Raw genomic sequence first — 24,621 nt, forward strand, 5'->3', positions numbered from 1 at the left:
CTTCACCAACAGATGAAAGATTCAGTGCAATAAAGTTCATTATATTGGACATGAAGGTGTGGAATTCTTTCTGAGTCCAGCAGCAGCTGTCTGTCTGACAGCAGCAGTTATTAGCTCGGTTATTGTTGTCCATGCTGACATGTCAACTGAGATGAAGCTGCTGAACATCTGAGGGCTTCAGTCCAAGTAGAAGGAGCCTCAGAGACCTTTGATCAGACCCAACAATCACACGAGTGGAGAGGGACAGGAAACGCCACCTCTCTCCTGAAGGCTCTTGTCCACCTTTGAAATCAATGAGAAGATCCATCGACCTGTCACTCTTCAGAGACTCACAGGTGAGTTCAGAGTCCAGTTTCTCCTGATTAAACCTGACGGAAACACAACTCTGATCAACACTGTGATTCACCATCTGACCACTAGAGGTCCTCTCAGTGTCGCTCCTGCTCAGTCTCTCACCTGCTCCTCCTCTGATGGTCCTGTCCTCCTCTGAAGTTAATATCTCTTCCCATAGACCTGTCACTCTTCAGAGACTCACAGTTGGGAGCGGGTCCAGGTCCGTGTGCTCGTCCAGCAGCTTCTGATGTGAGTGGCTTTGATCTGAACACAGAAGTTGCAGTGTGAAAATGATTTCAAGTATTTGGAGCTCTGACAGGAGAACTGATCTTCTCACCTCTGAGCTCTGGTCTGGCTGCCATGGTCCTCACCCAGAAGGGCTTTAGAGGGAGGAGCTTCTTCCTCTCTGTCCACACCTTCACACAGACACAACAGCATCATCACTGGTGGCTCTTGTCAACAACAGAATTTCAGGTTCAGAGCAGCAGAACACATGAACACGACGAGACCGTGACGGTGCCGTGCTCTCCAGCTCAGCGGCGTTTGACGGACGACACCGGCATGTGACAGGTGTGGAGAGTGTGGTGGACTTTGGTTCACAATCGTGGTTTTAAACTCATTTTTATACAGGAAACTGAAACTGGTCAACTCTGAGTGTCTGGATCATGTGTTTGTTTTATGAGATGGAGTGGTCCTGATAGTATTTCTGACGCGGTCGTCTTGGTTCGTATCAACACATGCAGGTCTCCTGTTGCGCTGGTGCCTCTGCGAAACACCGCAACAAACAGTTTGACGGTCATCGGCTCTGCTATTGGTGGTGGCGTCCTCCTCCACGTCCCCATTAGGGTTCACACTCTCACAGGCAGCACTAATGCCACAACATGGCAGAGACAAGACATGATGACTCTGAGACATTGGGTGTGTGTAGGTGGGGCAGCATCCTTCCACCTGAGCAGAAACGCTCTACTGGACCAAGAGTGGTTGCCTGATGTTACACTTTTCATCACTCAAGTGTAACCAAATAAGGCCATAAGTGGACTTGGTGTTATCGTGATATGAAGAATTTTTGAGAGGGAACCAACATTTCAGTCCAGAAAGTGTTCAGACATGGATATGTCCAAGACATATGGCCTAAGGTGCTTTCCATGGTCTTATACCCAGAAACTAGTCCACCTTGTAATAGTCCACCTTTATTACAAGGTGGACTAGTTTCTGGGTATATATACGTGAAAGCTTGACTTTGGACATGTGGGCTCTATGTACAACTTTAAACTGAATTAAACTGTGGCGTGCACAAAACAATGTTTTATTTACCAATTTTAAAGTGGAGTTCCAAATGTGTGATTTGGTAAAAGTATTCATGAAATCTTCAAACATGCCAATGAAAAAAATACAGCGAGAGAGAAGATTTTTCATCACGAGACATAGGACTGACAGTTTGTGTGATGATATGGAGAATAGAATATGATTAAATGATCATTTACTCATATAATTTCTTTTATTTATTCAATAGCATCTAGGAACGGGTCCATAGTTAAAGTCGACTGTTAAGAGACATGAGATTCAGCAAACTGACGGCTCAATTTAACCCCTAAATAAAACTGGCAGAGCAGTCTGTCAGACACGAGAGATGTGAAACATTGCATTTCTCATCTCTACACTCACTTAACTATTGTATTTAAACATAAAATGATGATGTTGGAGACAAACTCCACTGACAGGTTTCATCGTAAAACAGACTCTAGTGAGACAGTAATGTCCGACATATGGAATAGAATGAAAATGTATTTAAATGACCAAATGTATCTTGATATTTTCTCGTCCATATCACCCAACCAGTTGGGAAGTCACTGACCTGGGAGCAGCTCTCTGGTCTGACTTGTGTCCATGTTTGTGAGTGGAGCTTCCAGCTGAGCTCAGCTCCTTCTTCTGAAGAAACTCACTGTAGATGGAACTCAGCCCGTGACCCAGCTGGTGTGTCCTGTAAAAGATCCAAACAAGTCATACATCAACTCCGCCGTGGACTTGACTCGCCCGTGAGAAACACAGCGGTGAGTGGAGTCAAGAGAGTCTGCGAAAAGCTCAAGACGCAGCCAAATGGCGCCTAAAGTCACTTAAATTAACTTTTAAAAACAACTGCAATTACCATTCAATCACAGTGTCGCAAGTCGCCGGTAGGTGGCGAAATGAAGAACTGTAAGACTCAAAAAAAAAAATTAGTTCTGTGGCATATTGGATCGAGTACTCGGTGCTTGATTGTATTGGTCGTGAATGTTGAGAAGCTCGGTATTCAACTATATAGATGTGTGAGACACGAGTATCAATAAAGAGTAGTTGACCAGCACTCTGGGCTCCGTTTGGTGATGCAAACAACGTAAAGCTACAAGAAGTTCGAGATTCAATGAACTGATTCACTAGAATGAACTGTTTTGCCCATCACTAAAACACAGTACGTCGATGAACAGACTTTTGAGGAGGAAGCAGTCTCCGCCAACCACGCCTCAACCCTGACACCTACTGGCCTGAACTGATATAGCAGGGGAACGAGTCATTCTCGCTCTCATTTTTCACACCGTCACAAATTGAGTGAATAGGTTGCGACAACTTATTCGATTCTACTTGCAAAGGAACAATTAATCATGACTCGATTCAGTTTATTCACCAGAATGAGGAGGGAATAATCCGGAACATTCGCTGCGTCATTTTGTTTTTCTCCCTTTTTGCAAGAATTGCACGTTTGGAAGCTTCAAAACACAGATGCACTATGACACCACCGTTTGACAAACTCACCGTTCCCTCTTCAGACGCTTTATTTAGCTCTCCTCCTCTCACAGCCTTCAGTGACGGTGAAACGAACCCAAATGCGAAGAATTTTGATTTCACTTTCACTTTCCAAAGATCGTCTGGGGAAGTATGACTCCAGTCACTCGGTCATATGATTACCGCCGTCCGTCCGTTCACTCGATTTTCATTCAGAAATTTACCGTCCAGATAACGAATTGTAGTGTTTCCTGTGTGTCTCGAAAACTAACGCAAACCCAAGACAATCGACGTGCACTTGACTCGCTTTCATGGGCGTTCCTGACGTCTAACCTCATCTCTTCCTGCGATCACGCGCGAGCGGTCCGTTTTTTGAAGAACAACTTTATTGACAAGCTGTAACGGTACAAAACAATTCATGTGGTGATTTCACTCACATGATGTCGTGCCATATTACAATATGCATTGTAACTACACGAGCAAGCTCTCGAAAAATACCATTTTGGGGAACTTCTAACTTTTTTGTTCTTATTTCATTCATGACGTTTTTTGTAACATTATTTAAGACTCGAGGCGCTGAAACAGTGTATGTATGTATGATCAATAAGTCAATTAAGTCTGTTTCTGCCTCAGTCGTCCGTCTCGCATCTCTGACTCCAGCAGCCCGTGTCTGTCAGCCCGCAACCCCGCTGTCAGTGCAGGGTCCGGGAAGTTACACAATCGGTTCTGCGCATGTGCAGGAATGAGGAAGGGTCGATGGCGACACTCACTGCCGTTACTCGACAAGAACACGATACGTCTGGAGTTTCCGAATCTGTACGAGCGGTAAGAATGGGAGTGAAAATCGTGTCAATAAAGTTGAATGTTACATGATTAATTATTGATCTCCACATACAAAAAGACCACGAATCAAACAGTGACATAAGAACGTTCACGTTAACATGGTGTGTCGTGGCTCCAGGTAATGTGAGGTGTTGGCATGTCACCCTTCGTAGCTTTCTGTAACTCCGGTATGAGATGAGCACGGGCGCAGGTTGCAGGACCAACTCTTTACTCAGTACAACCACACGCATTGCTCCGTCGCTTGTCCTCCAGTCAGAGTTGAGTTTCTGGTAGGACTGCTGTTCTTGTATCCTCTGATGTACATTCTGTGGTGTTGACTGTTTGAGCACAGAGGTGGAACATGGTATTGTGCTCCGTAAAACTCTCCCCATTAGCATTTGTGCTGGTGACATGTTGAGAGCTGTATTCCTCAGCGACAACATGGCCAAATGTGGATCTGTGTTTGTCTGAGCTGCTTTCTTAAGCACGTGTTTCACTGTTTTGACAGCACGCTCAGCCGTTCTGTTCGAAGAGGGAAAACCCGGGCTGGAATGAGTGATCTTGAACTGCCATGAATCCGCAAAAGTTTTCACCTCATAACTTGCAAATGGCACATGATCACTTATGACCTCTTATGTAATTCCGTGTTTAGCAAATACACATTTCATTCTCTGAATCACTGTTGCTGTTGACTTATCAGGAACTTGGTGAGATAGTCAACCATGAGCAGATGGGCTCAAAGCTCAAAGATATCAAGTCCCACTTTCATCCCCGGCAACTCTGTGTGGTAGAAGTGGCTCAGCCTGGTTATTGGGCTGCAACTGCTGACATTGTACACCCTTCTTTACCATCGTTTCTCTGTCTCTTGTCTTATCAGGCCAGAGGTGGACCTTTCTGGCTTTCATGTGCTACTCTGCTTGGTGAGCAAGATGTAACTTCTCCAAAATAACTTTCCTGAAGTTCTGAGGAATAACACTCTTGTCACCTACTGTACCATTACAACTCCATTTTGGATGGCAATGTTCTTTCACAGTGGCCAGTAGCTATTTCCTATTGGGCCATCCACTCGTGTGTTTTTCCAAAACAGCTTGCAATACTTCATCAGCTGGAGTGTCTTCCTTCAGCTGTCTCAGTGTTTCTTCGCTCAAAGCATAGGCAGCCACCACCTTCTCATCACAGGGGTTTTCAGCGGCAGTCTCTCGTGCATACATTGTAGCTCTGGAACGCGTGTCCGCTATGAGCTTTGCATGGTGTGTACTTTATATCTCAATCGTATTTCTGCAGTTGTAACAACATCCCTTGTAGATGTGCTCGTGCCTTGCTCAGTGGCTTTCTCACAGTCGCCTCCAGAGGCTTGTGGTCTGACTGCACAGTCACTTGCCTGCCGTACACATACTGGTGGAATCTCTTGGCTGCGAATACTATGGCTAATATCTCCATCTCAATTTGTGCATACCTCTTCTCAGTGTCTGTGAGTGCTCGTGAGGCATAGCAGACCAGATGCCCATTCTGGATCAGACATGCTCCCGATCCATCCTTCAAGGAGTCAGCTTGAAGTGTCAGCGGTTTCTCCTGATTATAGTGCTTCAACACTGGTGCTCGCGTGTCCTTCATTGTCTTCAAAGCAAGACTGATGATGTGACCACTGCCACACAGCGTCTGTCCTCCGCAGCTGCTCAGCTGATCCACATATTTCCAGGCATCTTCTCAACGTCAGCTCTTTGTCACGGAGCAGTCTCTTTCAGACGAGTGTCACTTATACTGAATACCAGTTTATCTCTGATCATATCATCATCTTCCAAATTCACAGTCCTTGCTCTTTTGATGAAGTTCTGTGACAAGTCTGTCTACTGGTATCCCAGCTTGCATCGCATGTGTACAAAACTGATGGTGTTCGAACGCCACATTCTTTTGTGGCCCACAATAGTCCCTGAACGCTTGCATGTCCTCCATAGTTGGTTCATCTTCGGCAGTATGGACTGTGAGTGTATTGTACACCTCAAGTGCATCCTCGCCAACTGTATGAAGCAAAATTGCGATCTTGACACTTTCTGTCCTATCTCTCTATTGCACCTGAGGCAACCATATGAAGGTGAAATCTTTGTTCAGCCATATTGCCGGTGAGTATCAGTGGTGGCGGAGGCTTGAACTGCTCCATCTTCACCGTAGCTTAGCTCCGCGGCTGCTATCACTTTCCAAACAACCAAAGTAGCAGATGGTCTCTAGACCTAGGAGACATATACAGCCGCCCAAGAGGCTGATTGAAAGGTGTTAAATACTTGTTTGTACAACATAATGAGTTTATAAGGACCTACAGTACATGTCGGTGAGTGAGTTGCTGTGGACGTTTGTAGGTCATTTCAAAGCTCAAAGTTTCAGTAGGTTAAGTTGTGTCTGTTATAGGCAGATGAGACTGTGACTTTAAGAGGTTTGTTTAGCATGTTACCATATCTTTTTATTGGAGGGAAGATGTGACGTTCATGGGGAACTTCATTACCCAGAATGCTACCGTGTTAAACGGTCACGCTCTGCATGGACCAGGGGTAGCAGGTAGTGGCTAACTGTGCGAAGCTGCCGATGAGTGAAACAGTTGATGCTAACACGCGAACCCGCTTCGTCTGCTTATGAAGAATAAAGCGAGACAACACAGAACAGGACATTGCTTTAGCGCCTCGAGACTTACTACTAATATATAACATATAAATTTCAAACACAAAAGGTCATGAATGAAACAAGAACAAAAACGTTAGAGAAAAAAAGGTCAACACTGCAGTTCGCAAAACTACCACTAGGAGTCAATATTCTGTTCCCCAAAATGGTATTTTACGACAGCTTTCTCGTGTAGAGACAATACTAATGAATGAATCTCAACCGTGTCTTTTGTTTGTGATTGTTTTGTAATTACAGCTTGTGCTTTTCAATAAAGTTGTACTTAAAAAAACGGACCGCTCGCGCGTGATCGCAGGAAGTGATGAGGTTAGACGTCAGGAACGCTCATGAAAGCGAGTCAAGTGCACGTCGATTGTCTTGGGTTTGCGTTAGTTTTCGAGACAAACCGGACACACTACAATTTGTTAACTCGACGGTGAATTTCTGAATGCAAATGTTGGAGTGAATGTAATCTATGACGTAGTGAGTGGAGTCATACTTCCTGTTGGCGGACAGGAACATGAAAGTGAAATCAAAGTTCTCAGCACGTGGGTTCTTTTGACCTTCACTGAAGGCTGTGAGAGAAGGAGAGCTAAATAAAGCGTCTGAAGAGGGAACGGTGAGTTTGTCAAACGGTGGTGTCATAGTGCAATGCAAAGAGAAAAACAAAATGACGCAGCGAATGTTCCGGATTATTCCCTCCTCATTCTGGGGAATAAACTAAATCGAGTCATTATTAATTGTTCCTTTGCAAGTAGAATCGAATAAGTTGTCACAACCTATTCACTCAATTTGTGACGGTGTGAAAAATGAGAGCGAAAATGACTCGTTCCCCTGCTATATCAGTTCAGGCCAGTAGGTGTCAGTGTTGAGTTGTGGGTGGCGGAGACAGCTTCCTCCTCAAAAGTCTTTTCATCGACGTACTGTGTTTCTCACGGGCGAGTCAAGTCCACGGCGGAGTTGATGTATGACTTGTTTGGATCTTTTACAGGACACACCAGCTCGCTCACGGGCTGAGTTCCATCTACAGTGAGTTTCTTCAGAAGAAGGAGCTGAGCTCAGCTGGAAGCTCCACCCACAAACATGGACACAAGTCAGACCAGAGAGCTGCTCCCAGGTCAGTGACTTCCCAACTGGTTGGGTGATATGGACGAGAAAATATCAAGATACATTTGGTCATTTAAATACATTTTCATTCTATTTCATGTGTCGGACACTACAGTCTCACTAGAGTCTGTTTTACGACGAAACCTGTCAGTGGAGTTTGTCTCCAACATCATCATTTTATGTTTAAATATAAAGTGAGTGTAGAGATGAGAAATGCAATGTTTCACATCTCTCGTGTCTGACAGACTGCTCTGCCAGTTTTATTTAGGGGTTAAATTGAGTCGTCAGTTTGCTGAATCTCATGTCTCTTAACAGTCGACTTTCCGTTCCTAGATGCTATTGAATAAATAAAAGAAATTATATGAGTAAATGATCATTTAATCATATTCTATTCTCCATATCATCACACAAACTGTCAGTCCTATGTCTCGTGATGAAAAATCTTCTCTCTCGCTGTATTTTTTTCATTGGCATGTTTGAAGATTTCATGAATACTTTTACCAAATCACACATTTGGAACTCCACTTTAAAATTGGTAAATAAAACATTGTTTTGTGCATGCCACAGTTTAATTCAGTTTAAAGTTGTACATAGAGCCCACTTGTCCAAAGTCAAGCTTTCACGTATATATACCCAGAAACTAGTCCACCTTGTAATAAAGGTGGACTATTACAAGGTGGACTAGTTTCTGGGTATAAGACCATGGAAAGCACCTTAGGCCATATGTCTTGGACATATCCATGTCTGAACACTTTCTGGACTGAAATGTTGGTTCCCTCTCAAAAATTCTTCATATCACGATAACACCAAGTCCACTTATGGCCTTATTTGGTTATACTTGAGTGATGAAAAGTGTAACATCAGGCAACCACTCTTGGTCCAGTAGAGCGTTTCTGCTCAGGTGGAAGGATGCTGCCCCACCTACACACACCCAATGTCTCAGAGACATCATGTCTTGTCTCTGCCATGTTGTGGCATTAGTGCTGCCTGTGAGAGTGTGAACCCTAATGGGGACATGGAGGAGGACGCCACCGCCAATAGCAGAGCCGATGACCGCCAAACTGTTTTCAATGCGGGTTTTTCGCAGAGGCACCAGCGCAACAGGAGACCTGCATGTGTTGATACGAACCAAGACGACCGCATCAGAAATACTATCAGGACCACTCCATCTCATAAAACAAACACATGATCCAGACAGTCAGAGTCGACCAGTTTCAGTTTCCTGTATAAAAATGAGTTTAAAACCACGATTGTGAACCAAAGTCCACCACACTCTCCACATCTGTCACATGCCGGTGTCGGCTGTCAAACACAGCCGTCGTGGTCTCGTCGTGTTCATGTGTGCGAGTCCAATGCAGCGAGTGAATGACTTTGTTCTGCTGCTCTGAACCTGATGACTGAAGTTCTGTTGTTGACAAGAGCCACCAGTGATGATGCTGTTGTGTCTGTGTGAAGGTGTGGACAGAGAGGAGGAAGCGCCTCCCTCTAAAGCCCTTCTGGGTGAGGACCATGGCAGCCAGACCAGAGCTCAGAGGTGAGAAGATCAGTTCTCCCGTCAGAGCTCCAAATACTTAACATCATTTTCACACTGCAACTTCTGTGTTCAGATCAAAGCCACTCACATCAGAAGCTGCTGGACGAGGGCAAAGACCTGGACCCGCTCCCAGCGGTGAGTCTCTGAAGAGTGACAGGTCTATGAGTGGAAGAATGATCGACTTCAGAGTAGGACACAACCATCCGAGGAGGAGCAGGTGAGAGACTGAGCAGGAGCGACACTGAAAGGACCTCAAGTGGTCAGATGGTGAATCACAGTGTTGATCAGAGTTGTGTCTCCATCAGGTTGAATCAGGAGAAACTGGACTCTGAACTCACCTGTGAGTCTCTGAAGAGTGACAGGTCGATGGATATTCTCATTGATTTCAAAGGTGGACAAGAGCCTTCAGGAGAGAGGTGAGGTTTCCTGTCCCTCTCCACTCGTGTGATTGTTGGGTCTGATCAAAGGTCTCTGAGGCTCCTTCTACTTGGACTGAAGCCCTCAGATGTTCAGCAGCTTCATCTCAGTTGACATGTCAGCATGGACAACAATAACCGAGCTAATAACTGCTGCTGTCAGACAGACAGCTGCTGCTGGACTCAGAAAGAATTCCACACCTTCATGTCCAATGTAATGAACTTTATTGCAGTGAATCTTTCATCTGTTGGTGAAGAAGGTTTGAGTTATTGCATCAAGCAGCTGAATTCTAAACAACTCCCCATGGTCTTATCCTCTTCTGGAAGCATTTTTATGAGATCAGATTAGACTGCCTTTATTCTTCCCTCTATCGGGAGATGTTGGTTGTTATGGCAGGATCTGGTGTTTATTCAACTGGAGTCAAAAGTGCTGCTCCACGACGAGGAAACTGAACATTCAAGAGAAGAAGCAGTGAACTGAACTGATGAAAGAATGAACTCATAACTGAAGTGTGTGACAAAGTTCATGTCTGTTTACTGCCTGATGTTCTTCACAGAGAGGATCAGCAGGTCTCAGATGTTCTCAGTCTCCAGTGTGTCCAGCAGCATCAGACAGATCTGGACTCCACACTTCAGGTATGTTCAAGTGTTAGCTCCTCCTGCTAACTACAGCAGATGCTAACTCACCAGTCAGGATTCTGGTCACCTCTGAAGGTCAGCAGGTTTGCTCTCTGTCACATGATCAGGTCACATGTTTGTGTTGCAGCTGCTTGAGGAGACTGTCATGACCCTGGTGAAGAAGGAAGTGAGGAGAGTCCAAAGGTTCCTCAGTCCAGATGATCCCAAATACCAGGATGATGAGGAAGAGGTGAAGGTGAAGTGTGATGAGGAGCAGATGTGGAGCAGCAGAGAAGCTTTCCTGGACTTCATCATGAACCTCCTGAGGAGCATGGAGGAGGAGGAGCTTGCTGATCGTGTGTGGAGCAGTAAGAGGATTTGAACCTTCAACCTGCTGAATCTGAGGCCTTCAATCTACAAGTCCATTTGATCTGAAATACCTGGAGCTGATGAGAAGAATGATCTGGAGATTGATCAGCTTCACCTTCCAGAATCTTCTGATCATGGTACTTCTCTCTTCTTTCAGGAAGTCGTGCTGGAACGTGTGCAGGACGACTGAAGAGGAGCCTGCAGAAGAAGTTCCACAGTGTGTTTGAGGGGGTGGCTAAAGCAGGAAACTCTGCCCCTCTGAATCAGATCTACACAGAGCTCTACATCACTGAGGGGGGCACAGACCAGGTCAACCAGGAGCACGAGGTCCGACAGATTGAAGCAGCAACCAGGGACCAGACCAGAGCAGAAACTACCATCAGACAAGAAGACCTCTTTAAAGCCTCACCTGAGAGAGAGGGACCCATCAGGAGCCTGCTGACGAAGGGCGTGGCTGGCATTGGGAAGACCCTCCTGACCCAGAAGCTGACTCTGGACTGGGCTGAAGACAAAGCCCACCAAAACTTCCAGCTCATGTTTCCTTTCACCTTCAGAGAGCTGAACCTGCTGAAAGAGAAGCAGTTGAGTTTGGTGGAACTTGTTCATCGCTTCTTTCCTGAAACCAAAGACTCAGGACTCAGCAGCTTTGAAGGAGTCCAGGTTCTGTTCATCTTGGACGGTCTGGATGAGTGTCGACTGCCTCTGGACTTCAACAGTCGGGTCCTGACAGAAGCTACAGAGTCCACCTCAGTAGACGTCCTGCTGACCAACCTCATCAGGGGGAAGCTGCTTCCCTCAGCTCAGCTCTGGATGACCACACGACCTGCAGCAGCCAATCAGATCCCTCCTGAGTGTGTGGACATGGTGACAGAGGTCCGAGGGTTCACTGACCTCCAGAAGGAGGAGTACTTCAGGAAGAGGTTCAGAGATGAGGAGCAGACCACCATCATCTCTCACATCAGGAGCTCACGAAGCCTCCACATCATGTGTCACATCCCCATCTTCTGCTGGATCACTGCCACAGTTATGGAGGACATGTTGAAGAGCAGAGAGAGTGGAGAGCTGCCCAAGACCCTGACTAAGATGTACATCCACTTCCTGGTGGTTCAGGCCAAAGTCAAGCAGCTCAAGTACCACCGAGGAGCTGGGACAGACACAGTTTGGGATCCTGAGAGCAGGAAGATGATCGAGTCTCTGGGAAAACTGGCTTTTGAGCATCTGCAGAGAGGAAACTTGATCTTCTATGAATCAGACCTCACAGAGTGTGGCATCGACATCACAGCTGCTGCACTTTATTCAGGAGTCTTCACACAGATCTTCAGAGAGGAGAGAGGACTGTACCAGGACAAGGTCTTCTGCTTCATCCACCTGAGTCTCCAGGAGTTTCTGGCTGCTCTTCATGTCCACCTGAAGTTCTTCAACTCTGGAGTCAATCTGCTCCATTCACAGCAAACATCCATACTGATAAGAATCTTTAGAAAGAATGTTCATCCTGAACAGTTCTACCAGAGAGCAATAAATGAAGCTGTAGAAAGTCCTACTGGACACCTGGACTTGTTCCTGCGCTTCCTTCTGGGTCTTTCTCTGCAGAGCAGCCAGAGACTCCTTCCAGGTTTGTTGCCACAGACAGGAAGTAGCTCATGGACCCAGCAGAACACAGCAGAGCTCATCAAGAAGAAGATAAATGAGAAAGTGTCTCCAGAGAGAATCATCAATCTGTTCCACTGTCTGAGTGAAGTGAAGGACACTTCTCTAGTGGAGCAGCTCCAACAGCAGCTGAGATCAGGACGTCTCTCCACAGAGGAACTGTCTCCTGCTCAGTGGTCCACCCTGGTCTCCATCTTACTGTCCTCAGAGGACGATCTGGAGGTGTTTGACCTGAAGAAATACACTGCTTCAGACAAGGCTCTTGAGAGGCTGCTCCCGGTGGTTCAAGCTTCGAAAGCTGTTCTGTAAGTGGATCAAACACTGAAACATCTCTGATGATATGAACTGAACATGAAGGTTTGATTTCCTTGCTCTTTTTATTCAGACTGAGAGACTGTCAGCTGTCAGAGAGAAGTTGTTCCCTTCTGTCCTCAGTCCTCAGCTCTCCGTCCTCTCGTCTGACACAACTGGACCTGAGCCACAACTACATGTATGATTCAGCACTGAAGCTGCTGTGTGCTGGATTGAAGAGTCCACACTGTCACCTGGAGACTCTCAGGTCAGTACACATCTGGACAGCTGGTTCCTCCTGTAGTCAGGTGCTGAAGACAGGTGGCTGTGATGAGGACCTGCTTCTAAAGCTTTATTTAGCTAGCACCTTTCAGAATGAGCTTCACAGAGAGCTTCAGATAAAACAAAACATGTAACCGACAGAGTGTCGACACATGCTCATGTAGAAACGTGCACGGAGACATGGATGTGGTTGGATCTGTTGGACACGGCTCCGGGCTGGTTCCGGTTCCTGATCACAGTTTTGAACCCGGTGTTGGGTTCAGGAACCAAAAAAAGACGGTTCTGGTTTGTGGGTGTGTCGTGTTCTCTGTTTAAAACATGAGAAGGAAGTGGACAAAGTGGTGGGAATTCAATTCACTCATGCTTCATTTGCTCTGCTACATGAACTCAGTCACGGCTACAAAACATTTGGCCAATACACTTGTTCCATCCCAGACGCAGCTGACATCATCGTCATGTCTCTTCATCATCCAAAGTGGTCGCACGCTTGATCATAGGATGAAACCAAATAGTCTGAGTGAAGCAACAAACGTTTTCAGAACACTGGGCTGCCAGCTTATATTCCAACGTGCGACTTCATATGGGGTGGGGGTGGAGTCTTGGGTCTACGGGGAGAGGAAGGTACGTTGATGTGTTTTGTTTGGATCTTTTTGGTCGTCAAAAACTGTTTCGAACTGGCTCAGGCTAATAATCATTTTAATTGAAGATAAATGCATAAAGAAACCACCTGGATGTGAACCAGCAACCTTGTGATCTACGTGGCTGCGCTGTAACCAGTGTGCCTCCACAAAGCCGTGTGTTCAGGAGCTTAAAAGTCTCTCCTGTTCACAGAGGACATTGCAGTATATTTATCACACATATATCATGTCGTTCAGCAAGAAAAGTGTGAGTAGATAGAGGGTTGAAAAAGTCTCACTTGTTGATGACACTCGTCTCTTTCACAGCCTGATCAGGTGTGATATGTCAGAGAGAAGTGGTTCCCTTCTGTCCTCAGTCCTCAGCTCTCCGTCCTCTCGTCTGACACAACTGGACCTGAGTCTCAACAGCAAGCTGAAGGATCCAGGAGTGGAGCTGCTGTGTGCTGGACTGAAGAGTCCACACTGTCACCTGGAGACTCTCAGGTCAGTACACATCATGTGTCCAGCTTCAGAGCTGAGACTCCAGCTGCAGAGAGTCAACAGACCATCATTGAGTTGGATGAGATTGTGAAGAACCTATGTGAACTAGATGTCCAAACAGACTGAATATCAGTAATTCCAATGCAACTCAGACTGACATGAAGTGACACTCGTATCTGGTCTTTTCAATTGATGAAGATCAGACTGGGCAGTAAATGAGGTGATTGACTTGCCCAAGAAGAAGTGACTTGGGACTTGCACATGTGTGACTTGGTCCCATGGTGCTGGTGTCAGCTGTCACAGGTGGAGGTGAGAAGATGGTTCCCATGTGAACGGGCCCGATGTGGCCCACAAGCCTGCACTTGCTGACCACTGGTCCAGAGGAATCAAAAGCTGCTGCTGATGAAATGCTAACACTCAGCTGCAGTGCTAACGCTATGGTTGATTCACTAAAGACTTCAGCACTGTAATACTGGATGATGACAAAGTCACCAGACTGAAGTCCTGTGTCTCGAGTGTCCACCATTCTCACTGCCAACAGTCACAGACTCACCCACACGGGGGCGCTGCAGAGCAGTGATTCCAGGACGCTGACTGGATGATTTCTGAATGCTTGTTCGTGTTCCAGAAATCCAGCAAGAGAAGAAGAAAAAAAGAAACAATCATCTGTTTAAAGTCTTGTCAAAATAGAGGATTGAAAAAGTCTCACTTGTTGATGACACCCGTCTCTTTCACAGCCTGAGCTGGTGTTTCCTGTCAGAGAGAAGTGGTTCCCTTCTGTCCTCAGTCCTCAGCTCTCCGTCCTCTCGTCTGACACAACTGGACCTGAGCCACAACATCAACCTGAAGGATCCAGGAGTGGAGCTGCTGTGTGCTGGACTGAAGAGTCCACACTGTCACCTGGAGACTCTCAGGTCAGAACACATCATGTGTCCAGCTTCAGAGCTGAAATGTGAAAGTCAGAGGTGGAGACTCCAGCTGCAGAGAGTCACAGTTTTCTCATCTGTTTGCTTTTCAATGCAGCAGCTGATTCTCAGTGGCATCAGTCTCCAGCAGGTTCCTCCTGACAACAAAGTGACAGTGCTTTGGAATGTCTGGCTTCATTGTCTTTGCCCCGGGGAACTACAACAATATGTTTCAAAATTGAACATCAAGTGCAGCCTCCACAGAATGTGGTGCTATCACAGCATTAGCATTTGCTTCTGTCTCAGGTGCTGACCAATCAGATGCTTGAAGAGAGAAGGTGATCGACCAATGACGCACTGACTCTTTAGTCAGAACTTTTCCTATTGGTCGGCCCTTCTTCGTCTCTCACACTCACCTCCGCTGCAGTCAGCTCAGGTTGACGGTGAGACGGAGGATCTAATACAGAGTTTAAAGTCTTGTCAAAATAGAGGATTGAAAAAGTCTCACTTGTTGATGACACTGGTCTCTTTCACAGCCTGAGCTGGTGTGGACTGTCAGAGAGAAGTGGTTCCCTTCTGTCCTCAGTCCTCAGCTCTCCGTCCTCTCGTCTGACACAACTGGACCTGAGCTACAACATCTTGCAGCAGGAATCAGGAGGTGCTGAGGTGCTGTGTGCTGGACTGAAGAGTCCACACTGTCACCTGGAGACTCTCAGGTCAGAACACATCAGCTCCTCTCTGCAGTTCTGCTCCACAACTGGACGGTTCTTCTGCTCTCATGATTCTCTAAAACACTGTTCCTCCTTCATTACAGTCTGTCAGGGTGTATGATCTCAGAGAGAGACTGTGCTTCTCTGGCCTCAGCTCTGACCTCTAACCCCTCCCATCTGAGAGAGCTGGACCTGAGCTTCAACCATCCAGGAGGACCAGGACTGGAGCTGCTGTCTGCTGGACTGGAGAGTCCAGACTGGAGGCTGGAGACTCTCAGGTATGGACAGAGCAGCAGAAGTGACTGACTGAGCTCCAAAGAGCTTCAGACTGAACATGTGATCCAGAAGCAGACAGAGCGGATGTGGGTGTGTGACGCTCAGACTCTTCATCTGAACTGAGCACATGAATCCAAACACATGACATGTTCTACTGCTGGACACCAGTGGAAGCACCAAGGAGACAGTGGAGACTGAGCAGCTGTTTAGAGATCCATCTTTGTTGTCATCAACACAGTCATGAAAGAGCTGTCCGCTTAGCAGCAGGAGATAATAGTCCTGAAACATCTGAAGTCACATGACTCTTTCTTCCTCCAGGCTGGATCACTGTGGACCACAGAGGTTAATATCTGGACGGCAGAGATGTAAGTCTGTATCTTCTTGCTTCATGAGAACTCCTCAACTCTGTCAGCTTCTAGTGGAGCAGCTGTGATGTTAGTGACGTCATGTGACCCTTGAATCTGCTGCTGGAACTTGTCTTCATCAAGTCCAGGTCACTGCCCAGAACACTGGTCACCAACATGGTGTCCAGCTGCAGCTGGTGAGGAGCCTCCATGCAGATCTAGAAGCAGCACTGTGGACTGTCCTCATCATCAAATACTGATTCCTTCACTCTCTTCAGTCTTTGACACCAGAGTCTCAGGAGCTCTGAACATCATCATGTTCCCTAAACCGACTCACATGTGACATCAGCTCCTCCAGATGATTCTGGGATGTTCCAGTCCTCCTGGTTCTTCTCTTGAGGTGGCCCCAGTCTCAGAAGACTGTTGACCCGTCATAGTTTGGACCTCTGGCCCCATGATCTCCACTGGAGTCCATGTGGACCAACAGAGCAGCCGTCCCTGGCTTGCTGGGACAATGATTGTCTCTTGAAAGTCTGTTCTTCCACCATTATCACCACGTGTGTTTTCTTCTCTCAGACTTCCGTCCACTCTCACTGGACCCAGACACAGCTCACCGGCGCCTCCTGCTGTCCAACAACAACAGCATGGTGGAACTAGTGACGGAGGATCAGGATTATCTGGACCATGACGACAGGTTTGAGCGGTGTCCTCAGGTGATGAGCAGAGATGCTGTGACTGGTGTCTGTTACTGGGAGCTGGAGTGGAGAGGAAGAGTTTCTGTGGCAGTGACTCTCAGGAGAGACGGAGGGAAGGAAGACGAGTCTGAGTTTGGACAGAACCATTATTCCTGGAGTCTGAGCTGCTCTGATGATGCTGGATATAAATTCTGTCACAATAAGAGAGAAACTGTCATCGAGAGCTCAGAAGTCTCTCACAGACTTGGAGTGTTGCTGAATGCACCTCCTGGAACGCTAGGGTTCTACAGAGTCTCCTCTGGAGTCCAGACTCACCTGCGCACCTTGTTCACCCCCACTGAACCTCTGTACCTGGGATTTGGACTCGGAGAGGTTCCTGGTTCTGGTTCTGGTTCTGGTTCTGGTTCCTCCGTGTGTCTGTGTGACCTGAGTGTGTGAGTGTGTTCCTCCAACAAACTGGTGTTGCTGGTTCAAATCCCCATCCAAACTGCTGACAGTGAGGAATGAAATCAAATTTAAGAGGTGGTTGAAAACATTTTCCCACCACTGTAAATGAATAGAAAATCTGGATTCCCCTCTGGATCTTTGTCTTTTCCCACCAAGATTCCCCACTGAAAGGATTAGAATGGTAGCAGTAAGGAAGCGTGCAGCTGAGCTCCTCTCAGTGGATCAGCAACCGTAACTGTATGAATAACAGTCGAAGCTCAGCGTCATGGAAAATGACTCGCACTGTACCACAGAGGACTCTCCATTTGAATTCCTCCCATTGGGTCAGTGTTTTGGCTTGTTTGGTTTATGAATACATGGATTAAAGCATTTAAATCATGTATTATGTGTTATTTATAAATACATTGGAGTAGTTCAAAATCATGCCTAATAACTGCAGACTCGAGATAAAAACTGAAAATATAAGGCTGTTACCCATTTTCTTTTGGTTGTTATTTTCGTATGTGCTAGATTTACTTTCATTTCTACACCCCCCATTTTTTCATATAGTCCTTTCTCACTGTTTGTATATATATATATATATATATATATATATATATATATATATATATATATATATATATATATATATATATATATATATATATATATATATATATATATATATATATATACACACACACACACATACAGGGGGAGTTTCACCCAACAGCCACGCGCCGGTTCGATTCCCGGGTGTGGCTGGGCTGTAACCGTGATTTGTATCGTATACCTCGATTGTTTGATGTGGAGGTGTGTTCTGGTGGTGTGAGGTCTGGAGCAGACCTCCGGACTCGAGCCAGCCTCGGAGGGAGGACGGAGGTGGGGAGTTAGTCCGCCTCCATTGGTCGCCACAGGCACAGTTGCGCTGTCGCTCTGACGCTCTTAAACGCTGCAACCGCCGACCCTGGCACAGAACCACAGGCCACCGAAGAGGACGCACACTCGCTCACACTCATGACAAGAGTCGTCTCCTCGGCTTCGGGTTTGAAAGTGACGCATCCGCCACTCGCGCTAGGACTCGAGGATGACCGGGCTCTTTGAGAACCTCAACACCTCCACGAGCTACAGCAGCAGCATGCACAAGTCGCAGGAGTCGCCCACGCTGCCGGTGTCCACAGCCACGGACAGCAGCTACTACGCCAGCGAGCAGCCCGGGCAGTTCGCCTCCTTCCAGTACCACAGCGCGGCCGCGTGCTCCGGGCCCTTCAGTCGAGCCTATGAACTGGGCTTCAACCCGTCCTACGGTACTTACGGCTCGTACGCTCCCGACGCGTCACCCACGGCGGCGGACACAGGTGAGCTGCTTTGCTCCAGATGTTGAGTATGATCCCGGGGTTAGGACGCTCGGAAGAACCACACAACACATTCATCTCGTCACTTATGTTGCTTGTTTAAGTTCAATAATCGATCGCATGATTTGAAGTACACATTTACAGGAACATTTCAGGACACTTTTTTTTTTTTAGATATTTCTTAGTCAAGACGAAGGTGTATTTCCAACGAAGTAAAAACGCTTAAATGCTTTTTAACGGTAAAGGACAGTTTGACTTGACCTATTTTAGGATAACGTTTCTCACATTACATTACAGACATTCATTTTTGTTATTTCAGACACAAAACACTGTTTACGTTTAATTTTTGCAGTAATAACGCAGTATTCTGTAAAACAAGATGTTTATTAGTCAGTAAAATACACACACACATATATATATGAGGTTCGAACAGTAGTTGGGTCACATGACACTATGTTTACCTTTAACTTTTGCAATTGTAGCACAGTGTTCTATAAGTCAAGTGGTCTGAATATCTGTGTGTTTGCGCTGCTAAAACGCCCACTTCTCCACGCAGAAAAAGATGAGAGCGAGCCAGAAATACGAATGGTCAACGGAAAACCAAAGAAGGTCCGGAAACCCCGGACCATCTACTCCAGCTTCCAGTTGGCGGCTCTGCAGCGGAGGTTCCAGAAGACGCAGTACCTGGCGCTGCCGGAGCGCGCCGAGCTGGCGGCCTCGCTGGGCCTGACGCAAACACAGGTGCTGCTCCGTTTCCCGACCCCAGTGGCGCAGACTCTTAAACAGCCGTGTTCCTCCCCAGGTGAAGATCTGGTTCCAGAACCGCCGCTCCAAGTTCAAGAAGCTCTGGAAGAGCGGCGAGATCCCGCCGGAGCAGCACGCGGCCAGCAGCGCGTCGCCGCCCTGCGCGTCGCCGCCGAACGCCGCCTGGGACTTTCCACAGAGCGGTTTACCTCAGAGCGGCAGCCCCCCGGACACCGCAGCACCTCCGCCCGCCTCCTTTCTGGCCAACTACTCCTGGTACTCCAGCGCGAGCTCCGCGCCCCACGCGCAGCCGCCGCAGCACCACAGCGCCGCCGTCAGCGCGGGGACGATATTCTAGGGACCGAGAAGCAGCTGAATAACGGACGATACTGGTGACCGAGACGTGTGCGGCCTGCGAATTATTTTTCTAACTATTTATTTTGGGTTGGACGCGCCACACCGCGGCCTCGCGCGGACGCCTCCCAGGAGACGCTGCCTCAGATGTAGCACAAGTGAACGGTGCCTTTCCTCTCTCTGACCTCATCCCTCCATCATGTCGTTAGCAGGTCTGGGTAAGTGTCTTTGTAAATAACTCCCACGGCTCATCCCACCCACACTGATATGATCACGTTGAACTGTATTTTCCTGTCTTATTTATTTTAGCTGTGTTTTATAAATGGAAAATGTTATTTAAATAATAAAAAAAAATGTTTTCAGTGCAAACGCGTCCACTGTTTTCATTCGACTTGTGCTGTATCTTTTTTTAAACGATTCATATATATATATATATATATATATATATATATATATATATATATATATATATATATATATATATATATATATATATATAATATTTTTATTTATTTTTTTTTATTTTTTTTATTTATTTTTTTTTTTTGTCGTCCTCCAACATTAAATGACTTAATATAATAAGTATAATGTCATGTTGGTAATTCATTGCCATTGTTTTTATTTAATTTAATTATCTCTTAAAACTAAAATTTAGTTTGCTTATTTATTTTTTGCAATCCAACATTGCAATGTAGATTTTCTTTTTGTTATGTTGTAACATTTTAAGATGATATGCTATTATGAGATGAAGGGGAAAAATGACCCTACAATGTGATATATTGGGAATACTAGCATTTTTATTGACCTTTAAGTGGTTTTTATTCTTCTTTAAAGGTTAGAGTGCAGCAAATATGTATTTCTTTTATTTTTCTTCTGGGGTGGAGTGGATGGAGAGGGAGATGAGAAGCGAGAGGAGCCACGTTACAACATGATGGAAACATTTCTCACATGGCCTCTGATCCGACACAAGCAGGTTGACCCACATTTTTAAGACAGACTGTGGCTCGTGTCCAGGACGAACACTCGAGTACAAACATGCTCGCGGACAACCTATTATTTCTCACCAAACTCTCCTGGGTAGAATCATAAAATTACCTCCAATGTTTTGTTTTTTTTGTAAGTGAAGTTGGGTTTCAAAGGTAGCAATGTGCCACCATTATTCGTGTGTACGTGCCATATATCCACTAAAAAAAAAAATATATATATATATATATATATATATATATATATATATATTAATAAACACAATATTATGGAATGCAGTGTGATGATTACATTCGATTTCAGTAAATTGTTTGCTTAAGTTTGAGTGTAATACTTCATTTAAGCAGACTATAATACCTTTGAGCGCACAGCTGCCCCAGCTTCATTTAAACCGAAATAAATAACTTTTGGATCAGTTTTGTAATAGTACGCTCGTGTTCCACCACAAATATTCATGTGCCTTCCTTTATGTGTCATGTTGCTCTGCAGAGCTCCACATCTGAATGTGGGTCCATTTTTAATACTATATATGAGCCATGTGCTGTAAAACCCAAACTGAACTCTCAACACTCCGCTTCATGCAGGTGGGTGGGTGGGTCTGTCAATGAGTCTCCTAAGGTGTATAGTCGAACATGTACACATTTGGTGACAGTAGGTCAGTACAAATCACAATTAGAGGGACACGTGCGAAATATTAGCTTTGTTTTTGCAGTTATTTATGAAGACATGTAGCAGCAACACTGTTTTAATCCATCGTTGAAGCTATTTTCCACTGAACCTCGTATTTTAGGGACAAAATAACATTTACCAGGAAGAAAGATAGATAGATAGATAGATAGATAGATAGATAGATAGATAGATAGATAGATAGATAGATAGATAGATAGATAGATAGATAGATAGATAGATAGATAGATAGATATAGAATGAATGGATGAATGGTAGATACATAGATAGATAGATAGATAGATAGATAGATAGATAGATAGATAGATAGATAGATAGATAGATAGATAGATATAGAATGAATGGATGAATGGTAGATAGCTAGATAGCTAGATAGCTAGATAGATAGATAGATAGATATTGTTTTTGATGAGCCACTTCCTGGTGATGCGTTCATGTGCTCCCAAAAGAGCACGTCTCGCCGCAGTTTATGAAATTTATTTACAAAATGTAACCCAGTATTCTTCAGTCATATGTCATACCCTGGCAATTCAAAAATAAAATAGCATATTTCATTCAAGTGCACGATTCGTGTCGCTCCAACTAAAACACAATGTTTTTATTATTATTATTATTATTATTATTACATGCATAGCCACCAAAAAGTCCTACTCTTCTCAGAGCGAGCATCATTTTCTCTTCAATGCTTTTACATCTACGACAGTTTGCTCAAGCACGTGAGACACTTCCTGGTGTGGCATTCACGTGCTATTATTAATTTGACCTTTCAGACGTGCTAAATTACAACGCGTTCTGTTTTTCTATAGTGACATGTTTTGGAGGCTTATTTTAAAATGATTAGCAGAAGGCGCAACGTTGCTCCAGTTTCCTGCTGCACAAATCGATTGTTTTACATGAGTCACTTCCTGGTGATGCATTCACGTGCTCATTCTTAGCTCTCGCCTTTTTGGAGCTGTGACGCGCCAGTTTTAAACCAACTGTTCTCGGTTTACGTCAAGGAGTTTAAAAAAGCCTGACAAAACGAGAGGCCGTTGACAGAGAGGATGGTGTTGCTGTAAAAGAACCCAATTCTGGTTGTCAGTCAGTGTTCACTTGCATTGATACGCTGCAGCACGTGTGAGGAGATGGATTCCAAGAGCTGCACGACTTGTGTTGACATGGCTGCTGCGCTTCGTCCTCAACATCTGTCCGCTGATGAGCGGGAGAACCTGCAGGTCCTCCACATGTCCTCCAGACCACCTCCAGCACACGATGAGGCCAATTTGTCGGCAGCATATACATGCAACACGCGGCGCTTCACACGCCTCTTTGTCTCTCCATAACTCCCCATTATTGATTGATTTCCTGTGAAAAATTCTTTGTGGTGAATTCATTCATGGTTCTCAGCTGTGCTGCTAATGTGTTTGCGTTTCTCCAGGCAACTTGTAAATGCCATAATTTACACCCTCATCTGTAATTTTCATCCACATTTGCAACCAGTTTGAACATTTTCTGCCTTTCAAATATGAAAGGCTGCAATTATGACCTAATTCTTTGCAATTCCACGCGTCCTAATACGGGTGTCGTTTCTAACACAAGACAATTTTGCGCCGTCTCAAGCATCAACATTGTCAAAGTTGTGTGCGGATAATAAAGGGGAATATCAATGCCTGCTTTAGCCAAAACATCTCGACTCCACGATAATTATATCGGAGAATTAGCCTGAATTGCATGGTAACTGCTGCTTTAAATTAAAAAAAAGAGAGAAATTACTCATAATTTCCCCCCAAAGATTACCAAGATCTCGAGTGCACAATGTCATCAGCGTAATGAGGAGTAAACATTTATGCTAATAATCTACATTTTCCTCCCATCAGCTATAAAGCCGGGAAATAAAGCTCACATTTTCAGTCCCTTTCTGAACCGGGCTGAGGTTGGGACCGGCGCACCAGACACATTTCGGAGGATTTGTTTGGCATGGGTGAGTCCTTTGCTCTTAAGACTTTTATATTTCTGGACCAGCTGCGGATCTTTCCTGAATTTAGCTTCACCTCTCATTGTTACTCGCTGCCTTGCTAATTCCGCATCCTCTTCACACGCCGTCTACACCTGCAAGCAATTTGGCGCCTAAAACACATAGACCCCGTCAAAGTGAGCGCAGACAAAATGGCAGCTCACCTATTTTGCCATTTTTTCTCCTCCATCCATTGCTGCAGCAAATTTCTTTCAGAGGACCAACTCCTTTGTCACCGCGGGAAGATCCTCCGTGCGAGGAAAAAAAAAAAAAAAGACTCATAATTACCTCTGAGATAGGAAACGGCATTAGAATAAATAAGAGCTAAAATGACTGTAATTATGTCGGGTTTGATGGGCTCGCTTCGTATAATCAAGGAGAGAATGCAGCAAAATAACACTGACCCTCTTGGATGTGCAGCTGCGCCTTTTTCATGGCGGCGGACTCATGTTCGCTGCATCATCACAATTCTTTGCTAATGGAAGAGAAATACAAGGCCATTGTCGCGTGGCGTGTTCCTGCAGACGTGAGCGTGACGGCGGCGGTGAGTGGTGAGGATGGCGCCGACGGCCGGCTTTTACGTGATGCATGTCAGGTTACGCTAGGCCGGTCGCTGCTGGGCTTTAGGATTGAAGGTCACCTTTGGGACTCCATGCCTGTGTCCAGCTGAGCTCCGGGACAGATGTAAACACATCCTCAATCCTGCTCTGAGGGTTGGAATACCATGTTGATGTGTCATTGCTAAACATGGTTTGATCCACTTTGGACACGTGTGTGTGTGTCTGCGTGACTTATAGATGTGTGTGTTTATAGATGGATGGAGGGAACATGAGCGCAGGGACGCGTGAATGGATGGATGAACAGCGAGACGGAAGGACAGTGGAGTTAGACAGCCAGACGGATGGATGGATGCAGAGATGTGTTGGGGCATATACGTTGGTGCTGGATGGAGACAGGTGGACAGACCGACAGACAAGTGGACAGGCGGTAGTTGAATGCATGCTTGGATGAACGGATAGATGGAAGAATGGATGCATGATGAGATATTTTTAGACATATACGTTGGTGCTGGATGGATGGATGGTGAGACAGACAGGTGGACAGACCGACAGACAAGTGGACAGACGGTAGAGATATTTTTAGACATATATACGTTGGTGCTAGATGGATGGATGGTGAGACAGACAGGTGGACAGACCGAC

The 24,621-nt window shown here is 45.6% G+C and overlaps 3 protein-coding genes across 20 annotated transcripts in view; 2 read left to right on the forward strand and 1 right to left on the reverse strand.

Annotated features, from left to right (window-relative positions):
• Positions 1-3,439, reverse strand: part of LOC128765786 (NACHT, LRR and PYD domains-containing protein 3-like) — a 63,085-nt gene extending 59,646 nt beyond the window's left edge. For 5 of the 7 annotated variants that reach the window (XM_053876862.1, XM_053876861.1, XM_053876860.1 and 2 more), the window contains exons 1-5: positions 3,124-3,439; positions 2,189-2,314; positions 671-749; positions 457-597; positions 258-368 (exon numbers count right to left, since the gene is read on the reverse strand). In XM_053876862.1, coding sequence (XP_053732837.1) covers positions 258-368; positions 457-597; positions 671-749; positions 2,189-2,222 — 365 coding nt within the window. In that variant the 5' untranslated portion in view covers positions 2,223-2,314; positions 3,124-3,439. Of the gene's footprint in view, positions 1-257; positions 369-456; positions 598-670; positions 750-2,188; positions 2,315-2,479; positions 2,536-3,123 lie in introns of all 7 variants that reach the window. The other 2 variants (XM_053876863.1, XM_053876866.1) reach the window with 2 other exon arrangements.
• LOC128765787 (NACHT, LRR and PYD domains-containing protein 3-like) lies at positions 26-17,903 on the forward strand. Of its 12 annotated transcripts, none has more exons than XM_053876872.1 (17): positions 26-335; positions 512-582; positions 635-903; positions 7,556-7,681; positions 9,127-9,205; positions 9,279-9,422; positions 9,511-9,621; positions 10,179-10,257; positions 10,388-10,607; positions 10,766-12,560; positions 12,641-12,814; positions 13,773-13,949; positions 14,684-14,860; positions 15,388-15,567; positions 15,666-15,839; positions 16,156-16,202; positions 16,758-17,903. In XM_053876872.1, the coding sequence occupies exons 4-17, from the start codon at positions 7,648-7,650 to the stop codon at positions 17,312-17,314; spliced, it is 3,948 nt and encodes a 1,315-aa protein (XP_053732847.1). In that variant the 5' UTR covers positions 26-335; positions 512-582; positions 635-903; positions 7,556-7,647; the 3' UTR covers positions 17,315-17,903. The 12 variants fall into 12 exon arrangements, 11 of the variants coding, with proteins under 11 accessions (XP_053732847.1, XP_053732848.1, XP_053732849.1 ...); XM_053876873.1 differs by having other exon boundaries at positions 653-903; XM_053876874.1 differs by having other exon boundaries at positions 800-903.
• A 114-nt stretch (positions 17,904-18,017) lies between these two features.
• Positions 18,018-20,110, forward strand: dlx2a (distal-less homeobox 2a). The gene is made up of 3 exons (XM_053877261.1): positions 18,018-18,660; positions 19,214-19,398; positions 19,460-20,110. The coding sequence occupies exons 1-3, from the start codon at positions 18,390-18,392 to the stop codon at positions 19,757-19,759; spliced, it is 756 nt and encodes a 251-aa protein (XP_053733236.1). The 5' UTR covers positions 18,018-18,389; the 3' UTR covers positions 19,760-20,110.
• The last annotated feature ends 4,511 nt before the right edge of the window (positions 20,111-24,621 follow it).

The sequence above is a fragment of the Synchiropus splendidus genome, chromosome 10 (genome assembly GCF_027744825.2).
Source record: "Synchiropus splendidus isolate RoL2022-P1 chromosome 10, RoL_Sspl_1.0, whole genome shotgun sequence".
Classification (NCBI taxonomy): domain Eukaryota; kingdom Metazoa; phylum Chordata; class Actinopteri; order Syngnathiformes; family Callionymidae; genus Synchiropus; species Synchiropus splendidus.